The sequence below is a fragment of the Colius striatus genome, chromosome 3, assembly GCF_028858725.1.
Source record: "Colius striatus isolate bColStr4 chromosome 3, bColStr4.1.hap1, whole genome shotgun sequence".
Lineage (NCBI taxonomy): Eukaryota > Metazoa > Chordata > Aves > Coliiformes > Coliidae > Colius > Colius striatus.
Window position 1 is genome coordinate 59489488 of NC_084761.1, and position 25949 is coordinate 59515436.

Below are 25949 nucleotides of genomic sequence, written 5' to 3' on the forward strand. Positions count from 1 at the left end.
AAAAAGGACAGGGCTACTTGTCAACATTTTGAGAGATGCACGGTGGTTGTTGCAGTATTTACACCTCAGCATACAGAAATATGGACTGTAATTGAAGTCATAGCTTTTGATATGCAGTGCAGAAAAATAAGGAAGTCAGATATATCTTTATTTTTCAATATTAAGTCTAGACACATTAACATTACAAGTCTGGTTCACATTTATCACTGTTTGGTGTGGCAAAGCTGAAAGAGCACTAGGTCCTAGTAAGCTTAAAATAAGTGTCCTCCTGTTTCGCTGAGAGGAGTTAGTTTGCAAAGGGTAGTTGTACTACGTAGCCAGAATGAGTAGCTGAACTCAGACCAGAAGTCCAAATGGGTCTGATGCAACAAGCAGGGTATAGCCGTCAACCGGAGCTACATCATTTTGAACACCTCCCTCGGTGCTGCTCCCGAAGCGGGAGCGCTCTCGCCCCCCGCGGTGCGGGGCAGGCAGAGGCTGCGGGGCTGCCGGCCGGGCAGGCTCAGGGACGGTCGGCGGCGCCGCGGGGGAGCCCGCGGCAGGTGAGCGCCCTGGCCCCATATGGCGCAGCGGGTCGGCCCGCCGGGCAGGAGCCTCCTGCCGGCTCTCAGCGCGGCTCCCCGCGCCTCTCACGTAGCGCCGAGGAGGACGGACCGGAACGGGAATTGCAAGCCCCGTACCCGGTGCGCGGCGGCGGCAGCAGCAGCGACACTGCCCGGCTCCGGCCCGCGGTCCCTGCGGCTGAGGCTGCCCCCGCAGGGCTCCACTCTCCTCTCTCCTTCCTTCTCCCCAGCGCGAAAAAGCGTGGAGCCGGCGGCTAGTACACATGGGGCGACCAGGATGAACGGGCGCGGCCGGGATGAGGGGAAACGGCGGGGCAGCCCGAGCGCCCCCCCGCTACCACGTGCAGCGGTCGGGCCGGGCCAGGGGCGGGCAGCGCTGGGGGCCACCCCCTCCTTTTCCAGCTCCCCGGCGCGGAGGAGCGCGCCGAGCCGCCGTACCGGCCTTCGCGCTCCTCTCCTATTTTTTAAACTCTTGGTTAGCACATTGCGCGTGATGAGCTCATGATGCCGCGCCCTGCCGCCCCGGGCCCGGGTAGGCAGCGGGACGCGAGGCAGGCGGGCGCGGCGAGCCACGGGGGCTCCGCGCAGCGATAGCGTTCCTACGGCGCCCCGGAGGCGGGAGGACAGGGCGCTTTTTCGGGCCGACGCTGCTTTCTGGGCTCGGGTTGTGGGGTTTTTTACCTCCTTTTGAAAAAATAATAATTTTTTTTCGCTCCCCCTGCCGCCGCGTGCCGGGCTGCTCGCCGCTCCGTGCGCAGGTGGATCCATGAGCTCCCCCGGGAGCGGCACCGGCACCGCCGCCGCTCAGCGCCGCGCCGGGGCGGGAGGAGCCGCCTCCAGCTTCGGCCCCGCCGCCGCCGCCGCCGCCGCGGGGGGCGGCCCCGCCCGGGCACGGGGTGGGCGGCCGTGAGGCGCGCGGGCGGGCGGGCGAAGTTTCTCCGCGGCGCCGGACCCCGCTGAGGGACAGTGAGGTGAGGAGTCGGCCCCGTGGTACTGAGGTAGCTGACGCCGCTGCTGCCGCCGCCGTCGCCACAGCAGCCCGGCTTTGGCCATGAAGAGGAAACAGAAGAGGTTTCTGCAAATGACGCTGCTCTTCACCGCGGCTCTGATTTTCCTGCCTGACATCGGCCTCTGGTCTCTCTACAAGGAGAAGCACCTGGTGAAGCCCGCCGAGCCCTCCGAGCCGCAGGTAGGTACGAAGCCGCCCGGGAGCGCTGCCCCGCGCCGCTCCGCGCACCCCACTGCCGCCTCCCCGGCCATGCCCCGGCGCTCGTCCCAGCTGGGGCTGTGGGGGGCCGGGGCGCGACGGCCGCTGGCGCGGAGCGGAGAGGCGAGCGGCAGCACGTGTGCTCGTTCTCCCTCCACGCTGGAGAGGGAAAGTTGTGGGCGAACAGATGAGCCAGCCGGGTTCAGTTCCCCGGGAAGGGCAAGGTGAGTAGCCACCGAAGCTGGCTGTGAAGTTAGGAGGACGCGGGGTTTTGCATACTTCAGTGGGCAGCTGAGAGTGATGCCGGGCTCTGATTTTCTTTACGAGAAGTGGAGTTTTTACCGCAACTTTTTATTTGTCGGCCTCTCAGCAATACTTCTTGAACTTGTGACTTCCTGTCTGCTGAAATTGCTCGGGATCTATCTAGGTAACTACCTAGATTTTTTGTTTCCTTTTGCTTTCTCTTGAAAACTCGATACCAGTGACTGACGATCTTTTACTCTTTTGAGTGTTGCTAATGTGACCTGATCCAACTACGCTATGTCAGACTGATGTCACAACGAACTTTCAAATATTTCCAGTTTACAGTCTCCTCAATCACCTTTATTAATAACAGCAGTTGACATAAACTGTTTTTTTCCCCTTAAGTTATTCTTCCACTCACTGGGTTTATGTATGGCTCATAAATCACAGTATGGCTTGCCTTAAGTGAAGTTTAGTTTTAGGGAGTTGTTGTAATGCAGTGCTTTAAAACCCTACCTGTAATTTGCCAAATGTTTGTTCTGTTTGTTATATTCAACAGTCCTGTACTCTTACACTGTAATTGTCACTGTAATTAAATATAACATAAATATTGCATAGATCATTAGTAAGAAATTATGGGATTATTTGATTTTTTAGCTCATTTACCACTTGTGTAGTATTCATGTTAGTGTATTAGACAGCACCATGTATCACTTTAGTGTATTAGTAGTCTCAATTTCAAGGATCATCAGCCATGTATATAATGCACTTTCCACACACTAAATGTATTTAAGTCAAAGTCTTCAACTGAATGATAACGTATTTAATTCTCTGTTTATGTAGCTATCCATTGCAGAAGTTAGTCCTTCAAAGTATAGTAACTTTGGTTGGTGAAAAATGCTGAGTTAAAGATGTTTTATTACTACAGAAGGAAGCTGGGGATAGCTTCTTAATTTCAAGTTTATCAGTCCAAGAGTTTTAAAATTCAGTAGGTGTCAGGTGCTAGATTTTAGCTGGAAGGAGTTTCTGCGGAAAGAAAATTATCCATGATCATAAGTGTCTGTCATTAGTTTACAAGGCAGTTTCTAATTTACTTTGTGATTTAGGAAAGTTAAGGTATTCAGTACAAATAATGATTTCCGTGTTTGTTGCGTGGCTCCTGAAAGACACATGCCTTGGCATAAGGTGAAATTTTTCATGTTCAAGTCTACACTCCAAGTAGATCATGACTGGATAGTACTCAAAGGGAAGTAACCTTAACAAAAAGATAAGTTCTAGGTAAAATGCTGGAAGAAAACCTTTGAGATCATAAGCTGAGCATACATGAAGGGATAGCGAGACTTACTGTTGACACCCCAGCAAATTTTAAATGATAAGTTTTGTGAAAGGGACTTTTTTAATTAGCTTCCTTTTTCCTCTTTTTTTTTTTTTTTTTTTTTTTTACTTCATGCCTGAATACTAATTGAGTAGTAATGGGACTTTTTAGTGTGGAAACAATAAAAATGAGCAATGAAACTTTGAACCTTACAACTGACTCTACTGTAATTCCGTTATTACTGTCAGAATTGAAGTCACGTTGGCGATGTCATTACCCAGTGAGGATAGCTGGTTGAAGTAGAGGTGAGTAATGCAATTAGGGTACTTGTGTCTTTTGATGTGCACATTATAACCCAAAATGTGTACAAGGAAGAAGGGTTGAAATACAAGGTTTCAGTTCAGGTCTTTTAAATATAAAGTTGTAAGAAGATGGTCAATGTGTTTCTTTGAGACTATGCTGGAAATGAGGTCATACTAGAAAAAACTGCATTAGAAATTGTGAAACACTAGAAATAAAACTTTTTTCTCCTCCTATTGAGTTTAAGTTAGTAGGAGATGCAAGAATTTCAACACTAAGCGCAGTCATTCTTTGCCCTTGAGGTGTTCAGTTACTTGATACTTTGTGTGCCTTAACGCAAGTTTAAAGGTCAGTCCTACTGAAATTGCAGCAGGCTTTTCCTACATATTATAAAGTTGTGTTAACTACATAGGTGTGTATGTAGAGTTGGCAAGTGACAGTGATGTACAGTCAGACTCTTAATGGCATGTCCTGACTGTGGAAGGGGGACAGAACTGTCAGTGACTTTAATGTTAGCTTGAACTGGTTTTGCCCTCATAGGTAAAATGTGTGTCTAGTGGTATTCTGTCACTGGCAGTAACCTTTATAAATGTGTCATCTAGTTTTAAGAACAAATAAATTAATGTTATTGATCATCAGGTATTTTTGAGCAGATGACATGATGAAATTCAGATTTTCTTACTAGTTACAGACTAAACTTTCTAATTCATTACTAAAGCAGACATTTCCAAACTTTCCTGTGAATGAGGGCTCTGTCAGGCTCTCCCACCACCTCAGTTGCTTGCCACAGCACTGGAGCGAAGGAGGTATAGCAGGCTGATGGAGGAGGCATTGATGTCCTGACAGCAGTAAGCAGAAAAGCTGTTAAAAAGCAGTCCACTATGCAAAAATTCTGTTTCTATCAATGATAGAACAATGTCCCCTGGGGACTGTGTCAGTCACAATGCCTAGAAGAGGGCACTTGTTTAATACTGTGTGGAAATTCTAATATGGCAGAATATTTTTGTTCTTTGTATGTTTACTCTTTAAAACAGTGCTGCAATAAGTTATGTAAGAGTATTTTTTTTGATCATCCTCTAAATTCTGTTTCTGAGCAGAGAAGCTCTTCTTTAAAAAACATTAAAAGATGCGAAAATGGTATTGACAACCTTGATTTCAGACAGCATTAGTGATTTCGATCACTGTACATTAATTCTATGAGCATTAACAACTTTTAAAGGTTTCATACCAATTGTTGTTTTTTTACACCTATCACATTTTTCTAATGTTTTCACTTGTGAACTTGATAGGATTAATCTTTATATTTTGATAATTGTTGTTTACTTTTGGTTTATCCCTCTACTTAAAGTGGAGCTTCAAGGGTAAAGGTACAGATAGTAAGATTCAGAGTTACATGGAGCAATAAGCTCTCCATAAAATGTCATTTGACAATAAAACAGTATATGTGAGAAAAAAAAAGATCAATATCTGGTTTAATTCTTTCTAAGTCAGTCTTCCTTGCTGTACTATGGTAATAAGGGAAATTGAATAGAGTATTTTTATTGCCTTTTTGAAAACATCTTATAAATTCCTTAACACATTACAATGTCCCTGAGTTTTGATTACAGTTTTTACAGTTAGTTTAATTTTGTGGTTTGGGTTTTTTTGTGATGTTTGTTTGTTTTTGCTTTTGTTACTGAAATATTATATATATGATATTAGTGTCCTGAACTTTTCTTTGGTAAAATCCCAAGACCAGGTTATTTGAATACCAAGTTATGCTGATAAAACTTTTAATTTTAGTTTTATTTCCCGTGGAGTAAAAGTAAGTGCAAGAGAATGAGCAGCATGTGATCTTAGTCCAAACCTGGTTGTCTGATGCTGTCCAAAGTTAATGCCACTTGATTTGACTTCAGTAAGATTTTATCCTTGTCTATTTATGTACTTCCAGTATATGAAAAATAACCAAATTTCTTGCAACAGCTTTCTGATGTCCATAATGTAGATACTGGTAAGAAGTGTTGTGACATAGGTTTCTTTTTGGTTTCATGGGATGCCAGTGTGGTTGGCTGAAAAGAATGCAGTCTAGTGAAGTAATTTCTAATGCTTTTCAATTTCATTTGGTAATTTTTTCATTCTGTTGTCCATGCTTCCTGGTGTCAAATCTCATCACTTAAAATTGGATTGAACTTCAGCATCTCTTAGTCGCAGATGCTCTGTAATACTTAGGTGTATTACTGAAATGCTTCATGATATGTAAAGTAAGTAAAACCAGTAGATTTTTTACTTTATTTCACTTATACTTTGGCACAATGGGGCATGCCATTTTAACCTCCTGAGTCAGGCACTTCTGCTGGAGGAGCTCTCAATGGTATTGGCTCTTTTTATATCGGTGCATGCACAGTGCCCAGAGCCAAGACCAAAATATAGTTAAATTTTAAGGGGAAAGTGTTGTTACGTGGAGTAGAGTCACACTTTCTTCCCCCTGTTGTGTGAAAAACATATTTCTGTCTGGTTAGCTCTATGATTGACAGGCACAAAGTCTACCTTCCAAGCCTGATGGCTGTGAAAGTGCTAACTTTGGCTCCAGAATCCAGGAAGAAATTTTAGCCTGAAATTTGTTTTGCAAACAGTCATTAGTTTCTAGAGACTATGAAAAAGGTGAAAATTTAAATTTCCCCCAAAATGTGATGTTTCCTATTGTTTCGTACACAGGTTTTGTTAATCACAGTTGTTCCGGGACTGTTAGCTGGTTTTATTTGCTATTGATACCAGTGAAGTATGAAACTTGGGTTGGTAAGTTCTGTTTCTTGAGCTGCATAAAAGCAGCATGTTTAAACTTTCTTTATTTTTTTTCACCACTTAGCCATAATTCCCTTGCTTTTCCAGTTTGTTTCATCAGCTACAAAATCTTGTACTAAGTATGGTTTGTTTAAGACACAAATAGACATCTGTTTCCTAATATTACACTGTCAGGACACTGTCAGTTACTTCTGTATTTAGTTCTACTGTCTCAGTTACTTACCTTCTCCTTTACTACAAACTTGTGAGGTGGCAGAGCTTTGTTTCTCTCTAACAGAGGAATAAATAAAATACAGTGTGACAAACAGATCCAAGTCTACAAAAATAGCTGCTTGACTATTGCTGACATTAATTGGTGCTATTTTTGGGAGAGTGCATGGCTGCCTGTAAAAAATAATGATAAAATGAACCCTCACTTTCTGTGCCTATACTGTTCTGAGCAAGTCTTCATTGCTGTCTGAAGAGCAGAAGCTGAAACTTGATGTGTTCATTCCTCTTTTATTCTACAGCCCTGTTCATTGCTGTGTTGATGTGTCAGCTCTGAGAGCCCCTCTGCGTGGCATGGCAAAAGAGATCTTTGTGTCTTAAAGTGCAGTGCATTTGGCAATCTGCATTTGCCACTTAAATACTTAACAGTCATACAGTAATTCACTTCTTTATCCAAATTGTTCATGCGTAATTTTATTTTCCTATGTATATTGGAGACTGCTGAGGAAAATGTCATTTGAGGTCTGAAGTCTTTGTTGCTTGTAAGGTTCGATGTTATTTTTGACAATTAACAGTATATTTTGTTGTATTCAGTATGCCAGAGGGAGCCCTCCTGTGGTTAATTTAATACTTACCAATTTTCAGGAATGTTACCAAACAGGGTACATCTTACAGAATAAAATAAAGTGTGTTCTGTATTTAGTTTTCTTTCCATTTAACTTGGTGCTTGTAATGTGTTTCAGCTGCTATTAGTGTGTATAGGTACCTTTTTTTTTTTTTTTAAGGGCAGTAATTTCAGATTAATCCAAATCAAAACACAAGGTTAAGAAACCTCTGTGCATGCCAACATTTGGACTTGCAGAAAGACTACTGCAATGGGAGGGACTCCATGGCCTTATTGAAGAAGTGTGATGCAAGATTGATCGCTGATTAGGGACGCATACCCAAATTTGGGCTACTGCATATGCCTTTCCATGTAGATGCAACCATGTATGTAGGCAGGTGTCTGTTCACATATAGAAAAAAGATCAATTCATACTCTCTTCTCCTCCCTCTCTCCTTCTGCTGGTAACTTATAGTTCTTGTCTAGCGATACACTGATGTACACGTTTATAGCAATTGACTTCAGCACAACTGAGTGTATGCTAACTATTTCAATGGATCGGGGCCAGGAGCAGACATATTTGGTTACTTTAAATAAGGCTGAAAAAACTCAACTGGAAGCTTGACAAGTTAAATACAAAGTAATTGAGGAATCCCAAGCTAAAAATCCTACATCTATTGTAAATGTTCTTCATGGTCAAGAGACTAAATTATGCTAACTGAAAATTAGCAGTGCCAGTATTTTAATGTTTCTTTAAAATGGAGAAGTCTTTATAAGGACATGCCAACATGTTGAACCAACACCTTTCGGAGAGTTCCAGTGTAAACTTGATTTTAAGGTCAAGCTCTATTGTGGATCATTGATTTCAAACTGATTTGGGCAATCATCATATTTGGAGGATTCTCACTGGGTGGTGGGCATGGCTGGATAATCTTCCTCTAAATACATCTTCAACAGAGAAGTTGTTTCCCTCTTGTTTATGAAAAAAAATGCTGTATAAGAGACCTACTTGAGGAAGTTTGCTCAAGTGGGAAAATAGAGGAAGAAGAATCTATTGCAGGAATTTAACAGCATTTCATGGTTCTCTTCCAAATTCTTTGTCTTCATTTCCATAATTTTCACACTTCTTTCTTCATAGAGAAGATTACATGACTCCAAGTCTATACAAACACTTTGTGATTTAAATCAGTTATTTCATCTCCAAACTAATAGCAATATATTAATGGAACTGTAGGAAGAAAAATTATGAGGTATATGTGCATCTAGCACAAACGTATAAGCTACAGTATCCCACTCTTTTCGGATGTTCACTCTCTGCAGGATCAGAGCTGCCATACTCCCGTTTGAGGTAGCATTTCACAGGGACCATGTTGTCTTATGCTGCCATTTTAAGATCTCTTAGGAAATTCCTTCAGAAAGATCTACCATCCCTACTTTTTCCTGGTTGTAGTTTGTTTATTGAAGACATCTGCACTCACTTCAGGAAGTAATCACTAGCTGAAATATGAGGCTTTCATTTAGCCACATATGAATTTAACAGATAACCTCCATCACCTCCAGCTGTTGATGACCATCCAATGCCTGAATTTTTCATCCAAATCTTTGGTGACAAGTCATAACAGCATTTGACAGATGCTTCATTGGATCATCTGAAACCATCTCCACAACAGTTTAAGCCTATCTGCCATACTTTTCCCTGAAGTACCTGAAGAGTATTTGCATGTCGTCTTCAGAGCCATGTGAGCAGTATCCCCTGTGAGATCTGCAGCAACAAGGAGTTTGGAGATTGGTGACATCTGGCAGTGCCATGAATATGCAATGCTCTCAAATGTCTGTCACATTAGTGCCAGCTGAGAGTTACCATGTCCAGTACAGTTTCCTACACTTTGCGAGTTGGGGTTGTTTTTGTTTTATTTTTAATGCCAAGTTTGCAAAGCAAATTGTGCACAGTAGACTACAAAATCTGGCCCATATCACACAACTTAAATGTTTCATCAGTCACTGATTCAACCATTGATTCTGTGCTTAGTTTGCAATGGTGGTTTAACAGTTTACTTCTGTGCTATACAGCAGTTTATGACAGGATGTGGTACTGCTAAGAGGTTTAGCTAGGCAGAGTAATTATCTGAACTAGAATTTGGTCAGAACACCAGTGTTAATACAGGGTGCTTTAGAAATTGGATTACTCACTGAAGTGTGTAAAGTGTAAATTTACCAGACTAACTTAAGGTGCTCATTTGCTTAAAAGAAGCATAATTTTTCATACTTGTACTTAGAATAATGGATGAGTTTATGTAGAAAATTTTGGCCTGTTTACTTATTGTTGCTCTCTGAAAATAGTTTTCTATACATTAAGTGCTAGGAGATAGCAAACAAATGTTTAGGACAAGCAAAAACATTTTATAGGCAGCCCGTGACAATTTCTTTTATAGATGAAGATGAGGAAGAGCTAAGGGCTCCCTGTGTCCCTGTTCAGAGACAATGCCGAGGAAATACAAGCCTTGCACAGGTATTCTTGAAATGGTAACAGCTTCTGTTGTGCAAGATTTTATCCCATATGTTTTTGCCTCACAATGATTAAAGTCTCTCAGTTTTGTTTTAGATAAGATACTTCTCTGTCACAGGCAGTTTGTCTCTATGTTTTGTCATCCTGTCCCTGGAATGAAAGGTGTGCTTGTAATGCAGCATTTTGGTAATGCTGCTGAAGCTCTACATAGCTGTGTCAGAGAAGGCAAAGTCAAACAAGTCCACATGTACTTGCTAAGTTTGAAAAGTTCCCACTCACAAGAGTTAGCTTCAACAGGTATTGGCAACTGAAATCACCCTTCTGCACAAATTACCTGTACCCTTGGTAAAATATTACCAATTCCTGGCAGAGCCCGCACAGGTGCAGAGGTAGTTAGAGCTAGATAACTTGAAAACAGAATGTAGATTGTACCAAATCTTGTGCTGAAGCAATATCCTTCAGTGGTTCATAAGCTCTGAATCAATTCAATGTCTTGCACAGAATGTAGTACATAATACAATAGTTAACTTTTTAATGGTTTTGTTTGTTTATTTGTTTGTTTTTTATGAGAGACAAAATACTTACTGTGGTCCTTCAATGGGGAAATCTCTCTTATTTTCAGTGTAGCAGCACACCTCTGTCATTTGTTTCTTTATCTTTTATTTGCTTCCTTGGGGAAAACCACATTTGAGTTTTCTTTAATGTTTTTGATATCTTATTTGATTACTGGGTAAATTATTATATTGAATTGATTGAATCTTGGAAATTTTTAGATTGCTTTTTCTACAGAGTGGTGGTTTCACATTAGCATGGGGAATGCATGAAAAAGACACATTAACGCCATCCTACAAGAAATATATTGCTATTTTTCAGGCTCTGATAAATTACTACATTTTAAGTTGCATTTCATATGGCTAGAAAATGAGTGACAGGCTTGATCGGATGTTGTTTTTGCAGAATCAGTCAACATAAACTAAAGTGCTTGTCAAATTGCTGATCAAATTTTACAATTATAACACCAGTATAAAAGTATAAATCCAGAACATTTATGGCATTGAGTAATGAATTCTCCACCAAAGTTACAAAATATACAGACACAGAATACATGGACATAAAATGCACTAGGGATGATTATAAAAATTAGCAGAAAACTCAAAAAGCCTCACAGCAAAATATTCCTGCAGTATGTTCAACCTGTGTTTCTCCTCAAATGAAATCTTTTTCAGTATAAGGGCGTCCTTGACACAAGTCCCAGTGATGGTGAACTGGTGGGAATTTGTCCAGATATCTGGACTAGACACTCATCCTAGTGATGGTCAGATTTTATTTTGATGTGTATAGCAGTCTGAGAGAATAGTGGTTTTGTCTCTCCATTTCCCCTAAAGTTATACATTTAAGGGATGCAGACCCAGTGAAAGCACAGCCAGAATGTATATATTAAGACTATACTTTGCTAACATGAATGTGAAATTGCATTCACCTCCACCGTCTATGCTAATGGAATTTAAAAACAAAATTGAAAGATGCCATCTTCCACACTGTAAACAGACATACCGGATGTGCAGGATGAACCACACAGGATGGCAGGAAGCTTCTGGAGCTCCATCAGGGAAAGCAGCAAAGCAGCAGAGAGATGAGAAAGAAATCTGACTGGAAACACAGTCCACTACCTTGGGTGATCTTTCTTGGTCTTCCCTTTTTCCTTGTTTCAGGAAGAGAGGATGCACCAAGAACAGTGAAGATGCTGAGATGTTGTTTAAACCATCCAAATGCAAAAATGTAGAGAGAATCTACTTGACAAAGAATCGTCATTAATGTGAGACTTGCTTTTCATGAAACTGAGGTAGTATCTCAGCAAATTACTACTCAGAAATTCAAAGTGCTGCTGTTCATGGTGCTGACCCCATACAGAGTAATAGTGCAGTCACTGAAGATAAAGGGGTTTTCAGCGAAGCACCTTCAATATGAACAAGTAAGAGAGAAATTTTTCTTCAAATGCTCAAGATGCACAACAGATGTCTCCTTCAGAAGCAATGAAGAAAAATCATATTTTGTACTGGGAAAAGGGAAATGGAGATGGCATCATGCTAAGCAACAACCTGCTTCAGCATCTGGAATGGATGTGCATGACAGATGAACACAGGAGATGAAGCCCAGGACACATGTATTTACGGCCTGTGCATGTTGTAACCCTTTCAGCCAGAGGTCTTGGAAAAACTTGCCTTTTTTCTTTTGCGGGAGTGACATTTCTTCTGTGACTTCTGAGAGTAAAATCTTACTGAATTAAGTTTATAACTGAAATTTTATTAAGATACTTTTTCAATGTGTTTTAAAGAAATTGTTAGTAGAATAAATTCTTCAGAAATGTTTATTATTGTGGGCTTTGAGTTTTTCCTTTTATGTTTATATTTGTATAAATATGTATATATGTACAAATATGTATAATGAATTGCATATACACACATACATACACATGTGTATGTTTATGGACAGGAGGAGGTGAGGAGACGATTTTTGCTCCCTACAGGAAGAGGGAGTTTATTTTTCTTAATATAACATGCCCTAACAATCGTAAGAGGAATGGAACAATTTTGTGAAAGACACTGTGCAAATAACATAGAAAAGTGTATGAGTATAGATTCATTACAATTTACAATGTCTTCAGCATTTTTCTGAGGTTTTTTTTTAATAAATGTGGAATTTTGGTTTGTTTTTGTCTCTCCTCCCTCTTTATGGACAGATTGTATGTGGGCTGACTTCATTCTTGGTTTTTGAACAGTGATGACTTTAGACGGTTGTCTGAACTTTTTTCCCCTCTCTATTACTAAGTCCTGAAATATATAGGAAATAAAGATGTTGGCTCATTTCATTGATGCCCTTGATTATTTCCAATCTTTCCAGTTAGTTTTTTGTACTGTTTAGACAATGGACTCCCATGTAGATTTCTTTAGGTGAGTATACACAAGTTTGTTCAGAAAAATACTTGCTTAGGGCAGCTGTCTTTACAATACACTTAGCTAGCCTGCTTTTCTCCCGATGTGTGATCTAAATAATCAAATGACTGACGTGCTCTTCCATTTATTAACCTTCTTCATATTGCAGATTAACCGCTAATTTACTGATCTGGTTGTTAGAGAGACCAGCTACTCTCTTAAAAATAACAGAGAGTGAGAAGCTGACAGTGTTAGGATGGAAGGGTCAAGAAGGAAATATGAAAGAAAGGAAAATGTACAGCCAGGAGAATAATAAGGAAAACACATCCTATCAAATATAATTCTGGAACTTCCAAGTCATGTTGCTATCATGTTTCCTGTGCTTTCTCTTTCATGTTCCTTTAATCTGCATCTCTGGCATATCTTGTTATCATATTATTATTTTTTTAAATGCATGCTAACTGTAACCTTGCTTCTCTATTCTAATTTTTTATGGCATATTAGTAAAACTGATTTGTAATACTCTGGATTAATGATGCATTTAAACTGTTTTAAAATGACCCCGGGCTAGGTCAATTATTGAAGTAGTGCCAGTGAGGAATGTTTATTTTCATTGCAGTAAGCTTTTAGTTTTATGTTGACCACATTGTACAAACATGACCTGTGGGCTTGTAATGTGGTAGTGAATTGAAAATCTGTGAATAAAGTATGCTTTATATTTTTATGTAGCAAACTGAGGCTCTTGCTCAAGAAGAGCCTCTATAAGCTTTTTTCTCCTCTTGTGTGTGTGGTCCTGTTTGTGTACTAGTGCTTTGAGAAACCAGCCTTACCTTTTTGATCCAAAGTGAAAACTTGGTGAAGTGCTGGTGCTGCTTGTGTTACGTTAAGTGTATCCTTTTCTACATCCACCAAGTTTAACAGATACGTGCTACCACACCTGTTTTTGGACAAAACACTCCCTCTGTTCCTTTTGGAGCCTGAAGACTGAAAGGACAGTAGTTCAGGATGTTCCGGTGTGGGAACTGTAGGTTGATGCTGCTCTTTAAGCTCCTACCAAAAGCAAGGGGAGATTCTTAGTGGGGCTGTCTTAATTTGCTTCCCTACTTTGTGGTGTTTTTGATGTCTGTAGCCAGAGACAGGCTTTGCAGAGGATGTCCCAGGGACAATAGTGCACATAGAGAGGAGGACCTCAATTCCATCTTGGTTCTGTGGACACAGACAGCATGGATGCCTGGTAATAATCTGAGATAGGGCTCAGGGTGGCCTTCCTGAATTATATGTGCCATGGCTAGGTAGTGTGCTGTCACAATATTTAAATATGAAGTGATGCAGCTATTAAGGTGGTCTGTGAAGTATACCAGGCTCAAAATTAGAAGAATGAAGTGTAATTTATGCTCAGTTTTGGTACATAAGTGGGAAATTACTGTTGTTCACAGTACAGCGTGTGAGACTTCTGTAATACAGCTTATATCTGAAAACTGTATTTGTAAAAGCAGTGGATCTTTTTTTTTTCTTGAAAACTACACATTGTAATTATTGTGCAGGTAACTTTACATTTATTTTCCCTTTTAGAATCAGAAAGTGTTACTTGCTGTATTCTGCTTTAGAAATGAGTTGAAATGAGGGCTTATTACATATTTTTCAAAATGCAGGGATGTGTTTTTTCACATCTCAAAAATGTTTTTTTTTCATCTAATCTGCTTTTCTGTGCAAAGCTGTACTGTAGTTTCTCCATTGGATTCTAACACTGTGGGCATCTAATGATGCAAATTAAAAAACAAAACAAAACAACTCAGTCCCTAAAAAAACCTCCAAAATTATAAAAAAATCTCAACAATAACAGAAAACCTCAACCAACCAACCAACAAATACCAACTCCAAAAATAAATTCAGTAACAAAATTTAGTAATACAGTCTCATGTCAATAAAACTGACATTGTCCACCCTTCAACAATATTGGATGTCACAGATTTGGCAGTACTTTGAAAGCTTGAGTAACTCATTAGGTTTCACTGGTAATTTTAGGCTGTGGTTGCAGTTTTTTGTTTAATTGTCTTCTGGAAGAAGAACTGAAAACTCATGGAAAGAAAAACCCTTATATACTTTGGGGTTTAGTTTGAGATACTTCCAAAGTGCTTGAAAACTAAGATGATCCGTGCTTAGGAAAGCGAGACATAAACAAATGATCTGTGGGATCAATAGCCAGTGTTTGGAAGGTTCATTACAATGGACAGAGTTTATACAATGGAAGAAAGAGAAACTAAAGAATGGGAAATTTAGGGTAGGACACAGGCAGAAATTTACTGCAATAACTATATCTCGTCACATAGTCTCCTGTCTTCATCTATCCTTCTGAACTAAAATGTTGATAAGTATAAAATAATGTATATAGGAAAGTAAATAATCCTAGTTTTAAATGTACAGCAATAACTTTTGACATGGTAATTGCTACTTAGCAAGGAGCTCTTGATGCTTATATTAGTTTTATCAAAATGTTAGCTTTCATTTCAGAGAGGATAACATTGTTATGACTACTGTGTAAATTCATTGTATACTCTCAAATGCTGTATGCAGTTCTTGTGCAATCACAATCATTGGATGGGATGGAAAAGATATCTATAAAGGTACTTATCAAGGGTGACTGAATTAAGTAAAGGCTTCATTATTGAGTGACTGATGAGAGGACTGAGAATACGATAGAGGTATCTGAGAAGAGAGTAACATGGAAAAGATAGGAATGGCTTCAGTCTCTCTTTCAATAGAAATAATAGCATCAAATTAATTTCAGTAGCAGGTTCAAAACAAACGACAGTACAGGTCTCCATACAATAGGTTATTAAACTGTGGAGCTTCCTGAACCAGGAATTGTGGATATTAAAAGCTTACATGGCTTTTGAAACAATTAAATACATTCATGGTAGAAAAATCTGTTTAAGACAGCACCTCTGGCTTGAAAAGTCCTGGAACCACCAGCTGCCAGAGGCCTAGAGGGTATTGTGAGGAAGTGAAGTTGCTTATCTGGCACATATTTGTATTTTTCATGGAATTTCCTGTTGATCACTGTCTGAATCAGTTGACCAGATGGACCTTTTTGTATAACTTTTAAAAGTGAAAGTCATAAACTAAAAATATGTAAGTTAAAATCATCCATAGTAGCTGCTGGTAGGAAATAAAGTTGTGGAACAGAAGGAGATTTTGAAAGAGTTATTTGATGCTGGAGAGTATTTTGTTAAACTAGAAAGAATAGTAAAGCTCAGTGTCACAGGTCCACAAAGAATTTTAGGTGCAACACACTGAGAAAGGACACACCTTATACTAAATATAACTCTAATAATATGAATTTTCCTATTATAAATGCATTTCTTGGTGCATAAGTTAATCTTTCAAAAATAGTAAAGACATAATTTTAATATTCTAATCTTTAGTTAATGCATATGGGGCAGTGATCCTGATCATCTCCATCCTGTCTTAGGTTCTAGCAATAGAATCTCAGAGTTTTCAGCATACTTGGTTTGCGTTTAATTTTCACAAAACATTTTCTCTCTTTCTCCTAAAATTTTTTGTTCCCTTTCCTTAATAGATGTTTCCTAGAGGAAACCTTATTCACTAGGATTCTATAGGCTGTGCTGGTCAGTGGTTTGTCAGGTGCTTATGAGAACACCACTTAAGACACTACTGGCCCCGGTAAAAAGCCTCTTTCCCTCTTTCTTGTAAGCCCACTTTATATGTTGAAAAGCCACAACAAGTTCTTCCCAGATCATATCATACTTGTTTGCTGACCCTCTTGTGCATTGCACTTTTATATATGATGTAGAAATTTGTTTTATTTATCTCTTTAATTCATACCTGCTATATAGTCGTAGGTTTTATATATGAATTGCAATGTGATAGGGTGAACTACACCATTGACCAGGTGTCAGGGCTTGAATTTCAAAATTATATGAATTGTTGCAGAATATTTTGTAGCAAAACAACAGAATTGAAAAAAATATATACTTCATTATCATCGTCCTCATTACTGAACTAAAGCTTCCATTACCTTCAGTGGGAACAGAGTTTTGTAATCAGTGCTGTCAGTCACCATCTGGACTGACTTTCTCTTTCATATCTGAATCTTACCATAGAGTCATTCCTTTCTGGGATGCCATCTGTCAGGCAGTTTCTTTTGACTTGTTTCCAACATCAACCTTTCATTAAATCTTCAAGGTTCTCCAAGCAATCAATCTGAACTATTTCTATTATGGAAAACTGTCCATTTCCCTCTTCCCTTTAAGTAGCTCAATAGATATGAAAAGAAAAAAGTAGCATTTGAACTTTGCCCCCAAATTTACATGTGGTGTCTGTCTGTGGAACAATAGTAGGTGGGAGCAAGGATGAGGAATCTGGCTGTAGTATATCAGCTTTCAGTAGCTCTGACAGTTTACCAGACTCATGTTTTTTCACAGCAAAACTCCAGCAGCTCCTAATTTGGCTTTTCTTTCTGCCTGTCTTGAAATTTTTCTGATTCAGTTCAAACACATTTAGATGAAATGGGGGGAAAGTCTGAGGAACAACCACTGTGGAGCAACCTCCTTCTTCCTAGTCAAATTCCAAGAATGGTGCCAGGAGATTGTGATGTTGTAATCAATAAAAAAAGATCCCATATATGATTAGATTTTCTTTCCAGTAGGTATACAGTTAAGATATTGCTTGAAACTGTAATAGAGCAATGCATAGGAGTTTTCATATGCACCAGAAGAATTTGTTGTTGCTACAGACTTTGTTTAATGTCTCTATCTTGAGTGCTCTCTTCAAGAGTATTTTTTCAGCATGGGAGCTTTACTTTATGTACTTGTGAGCACAATTCCATAATTTTAAAAAAATTTTAAATTTTTTTGGGACCAGGCCTTGAGCTGTTACAAACTGAATCAATCTTGTTCCTGCAAAATCAGCTAATTTCAAACACCTTCTCTGATACGGTAATTAATTATACATGAAGTCATCAGGGAATTGAAGAAGAAGGCATTTAATAGTGGGGGATTGTTATCTAGAGCAAAAGGATTTCGCAATTAGAAAAGGTTCTCTAGTGGGCCTGATGTACTTCTGTTTCTCTCTTAAGTCTTCTGATGATACCTGCCTACTTTCAGATAGCTTAGCAATGTGCCTGTCTCTTAGACTTCTTCTGAAGCAGTAAAGTTCCCCACTTCTTATAAAGACTCACTTCAAAAATCTGGGCATGATTAGGAACTAGGTACTTAATTTGACTATGTAAACTTTTTTTTAAATTAAATGTTGGTTAGCTTTTATTGTAACTTTTATTTTAACTTTTTTTTTTTTAATTTGCTTTTTTGACTTTATTTACAATGATTAATAACAGTATATTTACAAAATATTAACTTCTGTATTGGATAAATCTGTTTTTTTATCAATTTCATCAGCCTCTCACCAGTCCTGGCTAGTAAGAAATGTTAGAGAGGATTTTTTTTTTTGAGTTCCTGTGATGAATGATTATGGAATAACATGCCCACAGGGAAAATTATTTCTTCCTAGTCCATGTCAGTTAGTGGTTGGCTTATGTTCTGTAACCTGAAGACTTATATCCCATATACTTTACAGCTAAGTTCATACAGTACTTTATTTTATCTGACTTCAAATTTTGTTCATTACTGACTCTCAGCTTGGCAATATTATTATTCCTTATTGTTCTGCACTTCAACAATGTCAGTCAAGAGGCCATCATTCTAACAGAAAGTTGTGACCGATTGCTTTAAAAATAAATGATACTTGAACTGACATGAGAGAAAAGAGGTTCATTAAAACTCATGTTGGAGAACTCTCATCATTCTTTTTCCATCGCATTTGACATTGCCTGAGAGAGTGTTATATATTATGTTTATTTTTAGAGACTATTGTTCTCTTTAAACCTGCTCTGCAATTTGAGGAAAGCAATAATGCTTTCAAACAGAACTTAAATTTAGAGAAGACATTGCATCTTTTGGTTATTGTAAGGGGCTATCTCATGAAAAATCTCTTTAGAAATAAATTTGACTCTGTCAGGGAAAAAAAAAACCCCAAACATAAGGAAAATTACAGACTGCTTTAGGTCATACAGATTGAAAACCCTAGAGCCTTTTATCGAGAACGTAGTGATATTTATAAGTGAGACCTTTAGCATCTGAAGCTCATTTTATTTTTTTCAATGTACTGAAAAAGCAAACTAGTTTAATTTAGTTTACTTTTTCCCCAGTATTGACCTAGTGTGCCACTCAATGTCCTGTTCATATACAGAACTCATGCAAAACTAACTTGCGATATAATCATACAGTCGGAAAGGCAAAATATCCTGTCAGACTTAAGTGGTTAAAATAAATTAATTGGGGGTATGTTTCAATTCTTTTTCTAATAATTTAATATAAACCAATAAGAAAATGAAAAATTAATTTTCTAAAGTACAACTAGTTTCAAGTAAAAACTTTTTAAATATGCAGAAAAAAGCATACGGTTTAAACAGACAAATTGTAAAACAGCAATATTTTTCAAATTGGTAAACAGATTCAGGGAAAGCCACATATTTTTTTGTTTGCCTTGTTATCTTTGTCTTCCTCCATGTTTCAACAGCTAGTTACTTTGCAGGGATAAAATACTAGTTTAAGAAATATACTAGCTATTTCATTGGCTGTCTTTCTCCTTTTAGATACTTGTGGATTTATCTCATACTGTTAAGATTAAATAGACTATGGTGTTGTGTTTTCCAGGGTCTGTTATTTCAAACCACTTGTTTCTCCCTCATTTCAACTCTCAAGACTGTAGTCAGGTGACCCAGACTACATCATCCTATATACTTTTAAAACACACTATGCTTCTCCTCTTTTCCATTAATACCAGAGCACTATAACTTGCTTTCACCTGAACTGAATGTTTATGGAGAGAAAGAGATTTGTGGCTAAGTGTGAATCCTGAACTTAGAGCTGTCATTATATGTTCTCCATTGGTGAAGCAGCTAACACATTATAACAGCTGCCAAATTACCTGTAATCAGCATCCACACAATAGAAGGCACTCTGCATACTGATGAAGTTGTGATTAACACCTATTAACAACATGGAATTTGTCAATGAAAAAGTAAAGGTGATTCAGTACGTTTTTAAAGAATTGCTATCTGTGAAGTTTCCTTTGGACATAGTAATTTTAGATTGCTGTCAGAAATTTGCTAACAGTTTAAAAACATGCCTTGAAAAACTGTGTTCATAATTAAGCAGAAAAGGAAATGCGTTGCAAAACAATGCTTAATGGAAAAAGTAGAGGGTCTGTCTTCCTGTCCCTTCCCTCCTCTCCCCGCTTCTGATGGTATTAAGCCATCAGGGTTTGATTCTTTTTTTAGTGCATGTCAGATCTCTTAATTTCCTTGGAATTGTCTGTTTAGATTTCTCTCTCTTTTTCACTTTCTTCATTTTATTCTGTATCTAAGCTCCATAAAAGTTGCTGTAGTAATCTGTGGTAGGAGGATACACTAATTACTGTAGTAACACCCTTGTTAATTCCCCTACGTTACTGCAGAGAGCACATGAACTTCTCTGTAGAAGAAATACTAGAAGCAGCATGTCAAGAAAATGCGATTTTGCTTATGCTCTTTTAAAAAAAAAAAATCTTGGTAGGTAAGTGCAAACACTGAATAGAGCATTTTAGTTATTTCTTCAGTTGGATTTCCAGTCTAGAACTTGTCTTGGGATGTCTGCATAAGAAACCTATTCATGCTTTTTAACCAGCATGAAGCCCTGGAGTAGTTTCTCAATTGTGTTAAAGTCATAGAAATCTACCTTTGGAATTTGTGAGTTTGTGCTTTGACTTGATTGACTTAAGGCTAGGTCTGCAAAGAGGCCTGGATGTTAGAAGTGATGAGCATTTCAACACTTTGGGCAACTGCAAAGTGATCCAGAAGCCTGGTTGATAGTGAGGATTAGGTGTCTTGATTATGTGCTTATTTGTGACCTGCTTAAGGACAGAGTGAGTGGACCTGCGTGACAGTAGCTGAAAAAAAAGCGGCTCAAAATGTAATTCCTTCTTAAGTGCCAAGCTGACATTAATTCATAAGTAGTGACCCTGGAGCTGTGTTTTAACATTCTTTCTGTAGAGGAGTTGCAGTGGTGGTGTTTTTACCTCAGCATTTTTCTCTCAGACATTAACATAGGGATGAGAACATGTGTAGACTCAGATTCAATTCCCTTCTTTGCCTGAAGGGAGCTAAGGGTCAATTTTTGCCTCCTTCGAGAAAGAAACTACCAATTTTCAGGCAATTGTAGGACAAGAATGCTGTCCTTTCTGTCTGTTGAAGCTAGACTTGAGGAGAATTCAACATTTTTTGGTTACTGTCTAGGGAAATGATGTTACTTCAGTGTCTGTCTCTCAAGTTACTTAACTTTTGTGTGTGCTCAGTATCCACAGCTTCTAGCTGGCTGAAGAAATAGGGGATATGGGGCGACTTCCATGCTGTACATGCAGTAAGAAGTTTAATACAACTGGATTAGCTGCTGAGTTGTTGAGAGGCAGATGGATTTCTGACCTAAAAAAGGTTGCAGATGAGGTCAGCCTATTTAACACAAGCTCTGGAAATACATTATCAAATCTATTAGCTTAGTTTGGTCCTTACAGGGTTTTATGAAGTAGTAGATATCAATAAAGCCTGTCTTAAAATACGCTCACTGTGTTCTTCTGAGACATCTTGTTATGTCAGAGTTCCTGAATCATTCTGTTTCTGCACTGTATTTTGTCAGATTTTTTTTTAGACTAATCCATTAACAAAATGGGCTTGTCAAATCTCCTCATCATGGTTTGGAAAAGGAATAAATTGAGCAATTGTTAAGTTATTGGAAGATTAGTCAGCCTCTGTGATAGCCTGAAATGTTCTGCCAGCAGAGTAGCATCAATAGCCAAATTTCGGGTCTTTGTTTCATTTGTATAATCCCCACCAGTGGTAACAGATGCACACAGCTGTAGCTAAGAAGAATAACTTGTACCAGAATATGTAAAATCAGAAGTCATATACAGGGAACTGTAATGGCAATGCTTATTTTATCATTAAAGAGTACCTAAATTTTAAACAGTTGTGGGATTTTTTGTTGATTTAAGGATGCAACAGTAGAGATGGAAAATCTACAATGTTGTGTATTTTTTTTTCTGGTGACATGACAGCTGTCAGAACTCATATGCTTCTCTGATAAGACTTATTGGGGATAATTAACTTGGTGTTTTAGACTTTTTTAGTGTATATGTCTGTCACTACTTTGAAATTTGGAAACTGGAGGAATGTGCTTTATTAGATTAGAAATATCTGAAATGTCTACAAGGGACAGGGAAGAGCTGAGTTCCGATGCTAAGTTAATAGACAAATTTGTATCAATGTAAGACTTCTAGGTTTTTTTAATAGACAAGTTACAAAGAAAAATTATTTCCTAAAGTTGATAGGCACCTCTGTTAAAGGAAGAGAGGTTAAACTATTTGTATGTCCAGAGTTGTTCTATGAAAATGAAAGTTGATGTTTTAAGTACTAGAAGAATTCTGTAAACCTCGGGGGTTTGTATTTTGTATGTATAAAAGCCCTTAGGGAAGTGATGGTTTAAGGCACTTAAGAGTATCTAGCCCTATAACTCAGCTACTTACTGAGTCAGAAAATAACACTGCGTCTCAAAGATGGGATATTATCTGAACTATGTAGGGTGTACTGCCTTTCTTTGTGTGTGTTTTGGGAGCCAGTGCAAGGTCCTGTCTTAGGTAACTTGAACCTCAAGGAGATCATCATGAGGTTATGTAGGGACAAAATTAGAAGGGTGCTGGTGAGGCCACACCTTGAATACTGTGTTCAGTTTTGGGCCCCTCACTACAAGATGGACATTTTGGTGCTGGAGCATGTCCAAAGAAATGCAACAAAGGTGGTGAAGGGTCTTGAAAACAAGTCTTACAAAGAGCAGCTGAGGCAACTAGGGTTATTTTTTAATCCGGAGATCCGGAGGAGCCTGAGGGGAGACGTGATCACACTCTACAACTACCTGAAAGGAGGTTGCAGTGAGGTGAATGTCAGTCTCTTTTCCCAAGTAAGAAGTGATAGGACAAGAGGAAACGGCCTCAAGTTGTGACAAGGGTGGTTTAGATTGGATATTAGGAAAAAGTTCTTCACTGGAAGGATTGTTCAACACTGGAATGGGCTGCCCAGCTAGGTATTGAGTCCTTATCCCTGGAGATATTTAAAAAGATGTGTAAATGTGGCACATAGGAACATAGTTTAGTAGTGGACTTGATAGTGCCAGGTTGATGGTTGGATTCGATGATTTTAAGGGCTTTTTCCAACCTAAGCGATTCTACAGTTCTGTCTCTGGAGAGTGAGGGTAGATGTGCACTGTAGAGAGAGTGGATAAGCTAAGTCCTTTAGATTCTGGGCTATGACTGTGAAGTGACATCTAGGGAGTGTCAGTACTCTTCTGCTAGCTAAAGGGAATCAAGGCAAGCTAAGGCCTGTGACAGGTGGAAAGGGCTGCATAAAAGCCTGAAATTTCAGTTTCAGATTTGCATGGGAATTCAGAGGTTCATTGGTAAAATGTTGAGTGAAGTATCAAGAATCACTGGTAACCAGAATAATATTGGTCTTAAAACATCTCCAGTTGTGATGGGGAAAAAATAAATAATTTTATCTTCCCCTTGTTAACAAATTCACCATGATGCTTCTTGTTTTCTGTGGGTTTTGGTTGTTGGTTTTTTTTTTGGAAGGGTAGAAAAATAGCAATAATGCTGAATAATGTCATGCCAAGAGCATAGAGCTATACAACCGAGTCTACATGGTCATGTGGTTATTTTTGGTAGAATGAGAAAGGTGTTTCAAAGGAGTAATAAGCATCCAGAATAAATTATGAGAAGGCAGTGAAAGCAGTGGTCTTCAGTTGATTCAGTGGTAAATTACAAAAGATCCAAGGGGAATATAGCAAACATATATGTAAAGTGAGAGATTCAGAGATCTATTCCCACCAAAGCAGAGTTTCTTAGAAGTAAATTTTATCAAGTGACTATACAAAAAATCTGTTAAAAATAGATACATTTAAAAAACAGGTGTTAAAAAATATTGTGATATGGGAGGAAACTTTCATCAGGCTATACAAGTACAATGTCAGTGTTTTCCAGCTTCTTCCACAGAAGTTTTTGGCTGGCGACATGTCTTATTTGAAGTAGATGTGTCTGCATGAAGAGTCATGCTGTGGATTTCCACACTACTGCTCTTGGCAGAGTTCTCCTGGGCGATCTCCCATTCCACTTTGTATATGTGGTGTTGTGAATATTCTAGTCTTCACATTAGCCCAGTCATCTATCAGGGGGTTGCTCCTCTGGTTCACCAAGCAATCAAGAACAATGAAACTCTGTTTACTCATCTCTCACATGCTTTTTCCTACTCCTTAAAACGTACTGAATCTCCAGTTCTTCTTTACATGCATAGAATTGATCTTGGAGAATGAATTTTCCACAGAGAATAGATATAAAAATTTACCATTGTTTCTTGCAAGCAATAAAGAAATGAGAGAGGGTATGAAATCTTTAATTAATAACAAAAAGCCAGCGCTATTTCACTGTCTGATTAAAATTGTGAGGAGAGTTGACAAATGTTTTGAAATGTTCCCATTTTTACAATGGAGAGTCAAAAACCTAACTCAAATATAGTCACATATCTTGAAATATTGTCCAAAATATTTGAAAGACTTCTATTTGTTCTGCTGCCTTTCAAAGGAGATTTGATTAATAACTTTTTTCTTGTTTGTGAAGACAGAAAAAGTAAAGTGTAAATTTGTAAATGAGTAATTGTCAATGTACAGTAGGATTCCAGAAGTTTGACTGGCTCTAAAATGCAAGGTCATTTCCTTCCTGAGAAATCTGGAAGCACAGTCTCTGGGAAAGGAAAACAAACCCAAAACAACTTGACATCAATATTCTGTTTCATGTTCTTTTTTAGATGAAGAGTGGGTCAGGCTGGTGGGAATGGTGTCCACCTGTGATGTTACATGGCTCTTGACTGTGTCTAAGGCTACCTACTCAGAGACAATAAGTCTCTGGGCAGTGCCCTTTGCTTCAGTTGCTTCATTAACTTACAATGTGAACATTTTCAGGAATGGAATATCATGATTAGTATATTCTACATAACTATTTTGGTAGTACTTGAAAGAGCAATCTTAAAGTTTCATAGTTTCTACAATTATACGTACTGAAATGATATGAAGTTTCAGACCTAGCATAGAAAGCTAATGTCTCATCAAGGTTACTGTTTAAGTTTACTATTTTCTGCTTGGAGCCAGAGTAACATGCAATAAAACAAGCAGTTGTTTGAAAAATAATGTAAAACAATGAAATATGAGATTCATCCAGCAAATGGAGCTAAGTGTATTGCAGAAAGGGTGATTGATTTTGAGGTTTTTTTAGGGCTTCCAAGTTCTGTTTTCAAGATGATTTTACATTATTGAAAGTTCTCTGCCTATTTTTCATGAACTAAAGGATTCGATATTGTTGTCCTGTGAGTTTTCTTTAAGATTTTGTTGTTGTGTTTCATTTTTATTTTAATCCCCATTTTTAAACATATGGGACCAATTTTCCTCTGTGTTGTTTGGGTTTTCTTTTAGTTCATTTTTTAAACCTTGTGTTGACACCTTTATGCTTTCAAAGTAGGAATAAAATGCTGTCAAAAAAGAAGAGCAGTTTTTCACATCTGCTTTGCACCTGATTCTCAGGATACAAATCTTAACATGCAGTGCATATTATGCTTTTATTCTTCTTTCTTGACCAGAAGTTTTTCTCTTTTTCTTGGTGTTTTTTTGTTGGTTTTTTTTTTTTTTTTTGGTGGGGGGAATAAAGCAACTTAAAAATGTTTTTTCCTTTGTTGCTGTAGGGAGTTGACAGATAAATCTTTACTTGTTTATAGCTATAGTGGCAGACTGTTTTAAATCAGGCCTTTGCTTTTGCTCACATGGAAGTTCATATTCTTTTAAAATAAATACAGTCTGATCTGATAGAAGCATAATTTCCCATGTTTGTTTTTTGTTATGAAGTAAACATGACATGGAAGTACACACAGTCTTAAGCGGTGCCTCATCTTCTTGCCATGATGTGATACAGGGACAGATTGCCTGATTGTACTGTATGCTAACAAAACCATAGCTATTTAGAGTAAATGTTTCTTTCATGGAGACCGTAACTAATGCATAGGCTGAACACCTAGGGATTTTATTGGATTTGAACAATTTGATAAATTCAGATATTTGGAGTCAGATTGCATTAGTGATACTT

General features: G+C 38.4%; 1 protein-coding gene across 2 annotated transcripts in view; it reads left to right on the forward strand.

Moving 5' to 3' along the window:
• Positions 1-1540: 1540 nt before the first annotated feature.
• GALNTL6 (polypeptide N-acetylgalactosaminyltransferase like 6) overlaps positions 1541-25949 on the forward strand; it is a 451530-nt gene continuing 427121 nt past the window's right edge. Inside the window, exons 1-2 of one of the 2 annotated variants that reach the window (XM_061993492.1) lie at positions 1541-1722; positions 13651-13674. In XM_061993492.1, the coding sequence (XP_061849476.1) occupies positions 1615-1722; positions 13651-13674 (132 nt within the window). In that variant the 5' untranslated portion in view covers positions 1541-1614. Of the gene's footprint in view, positions 1753-13650; positions 13675-25949 lie in introns of both variants that reach the window. The other variant, XM_061993491.1, reaches the window with a different exon arrangement.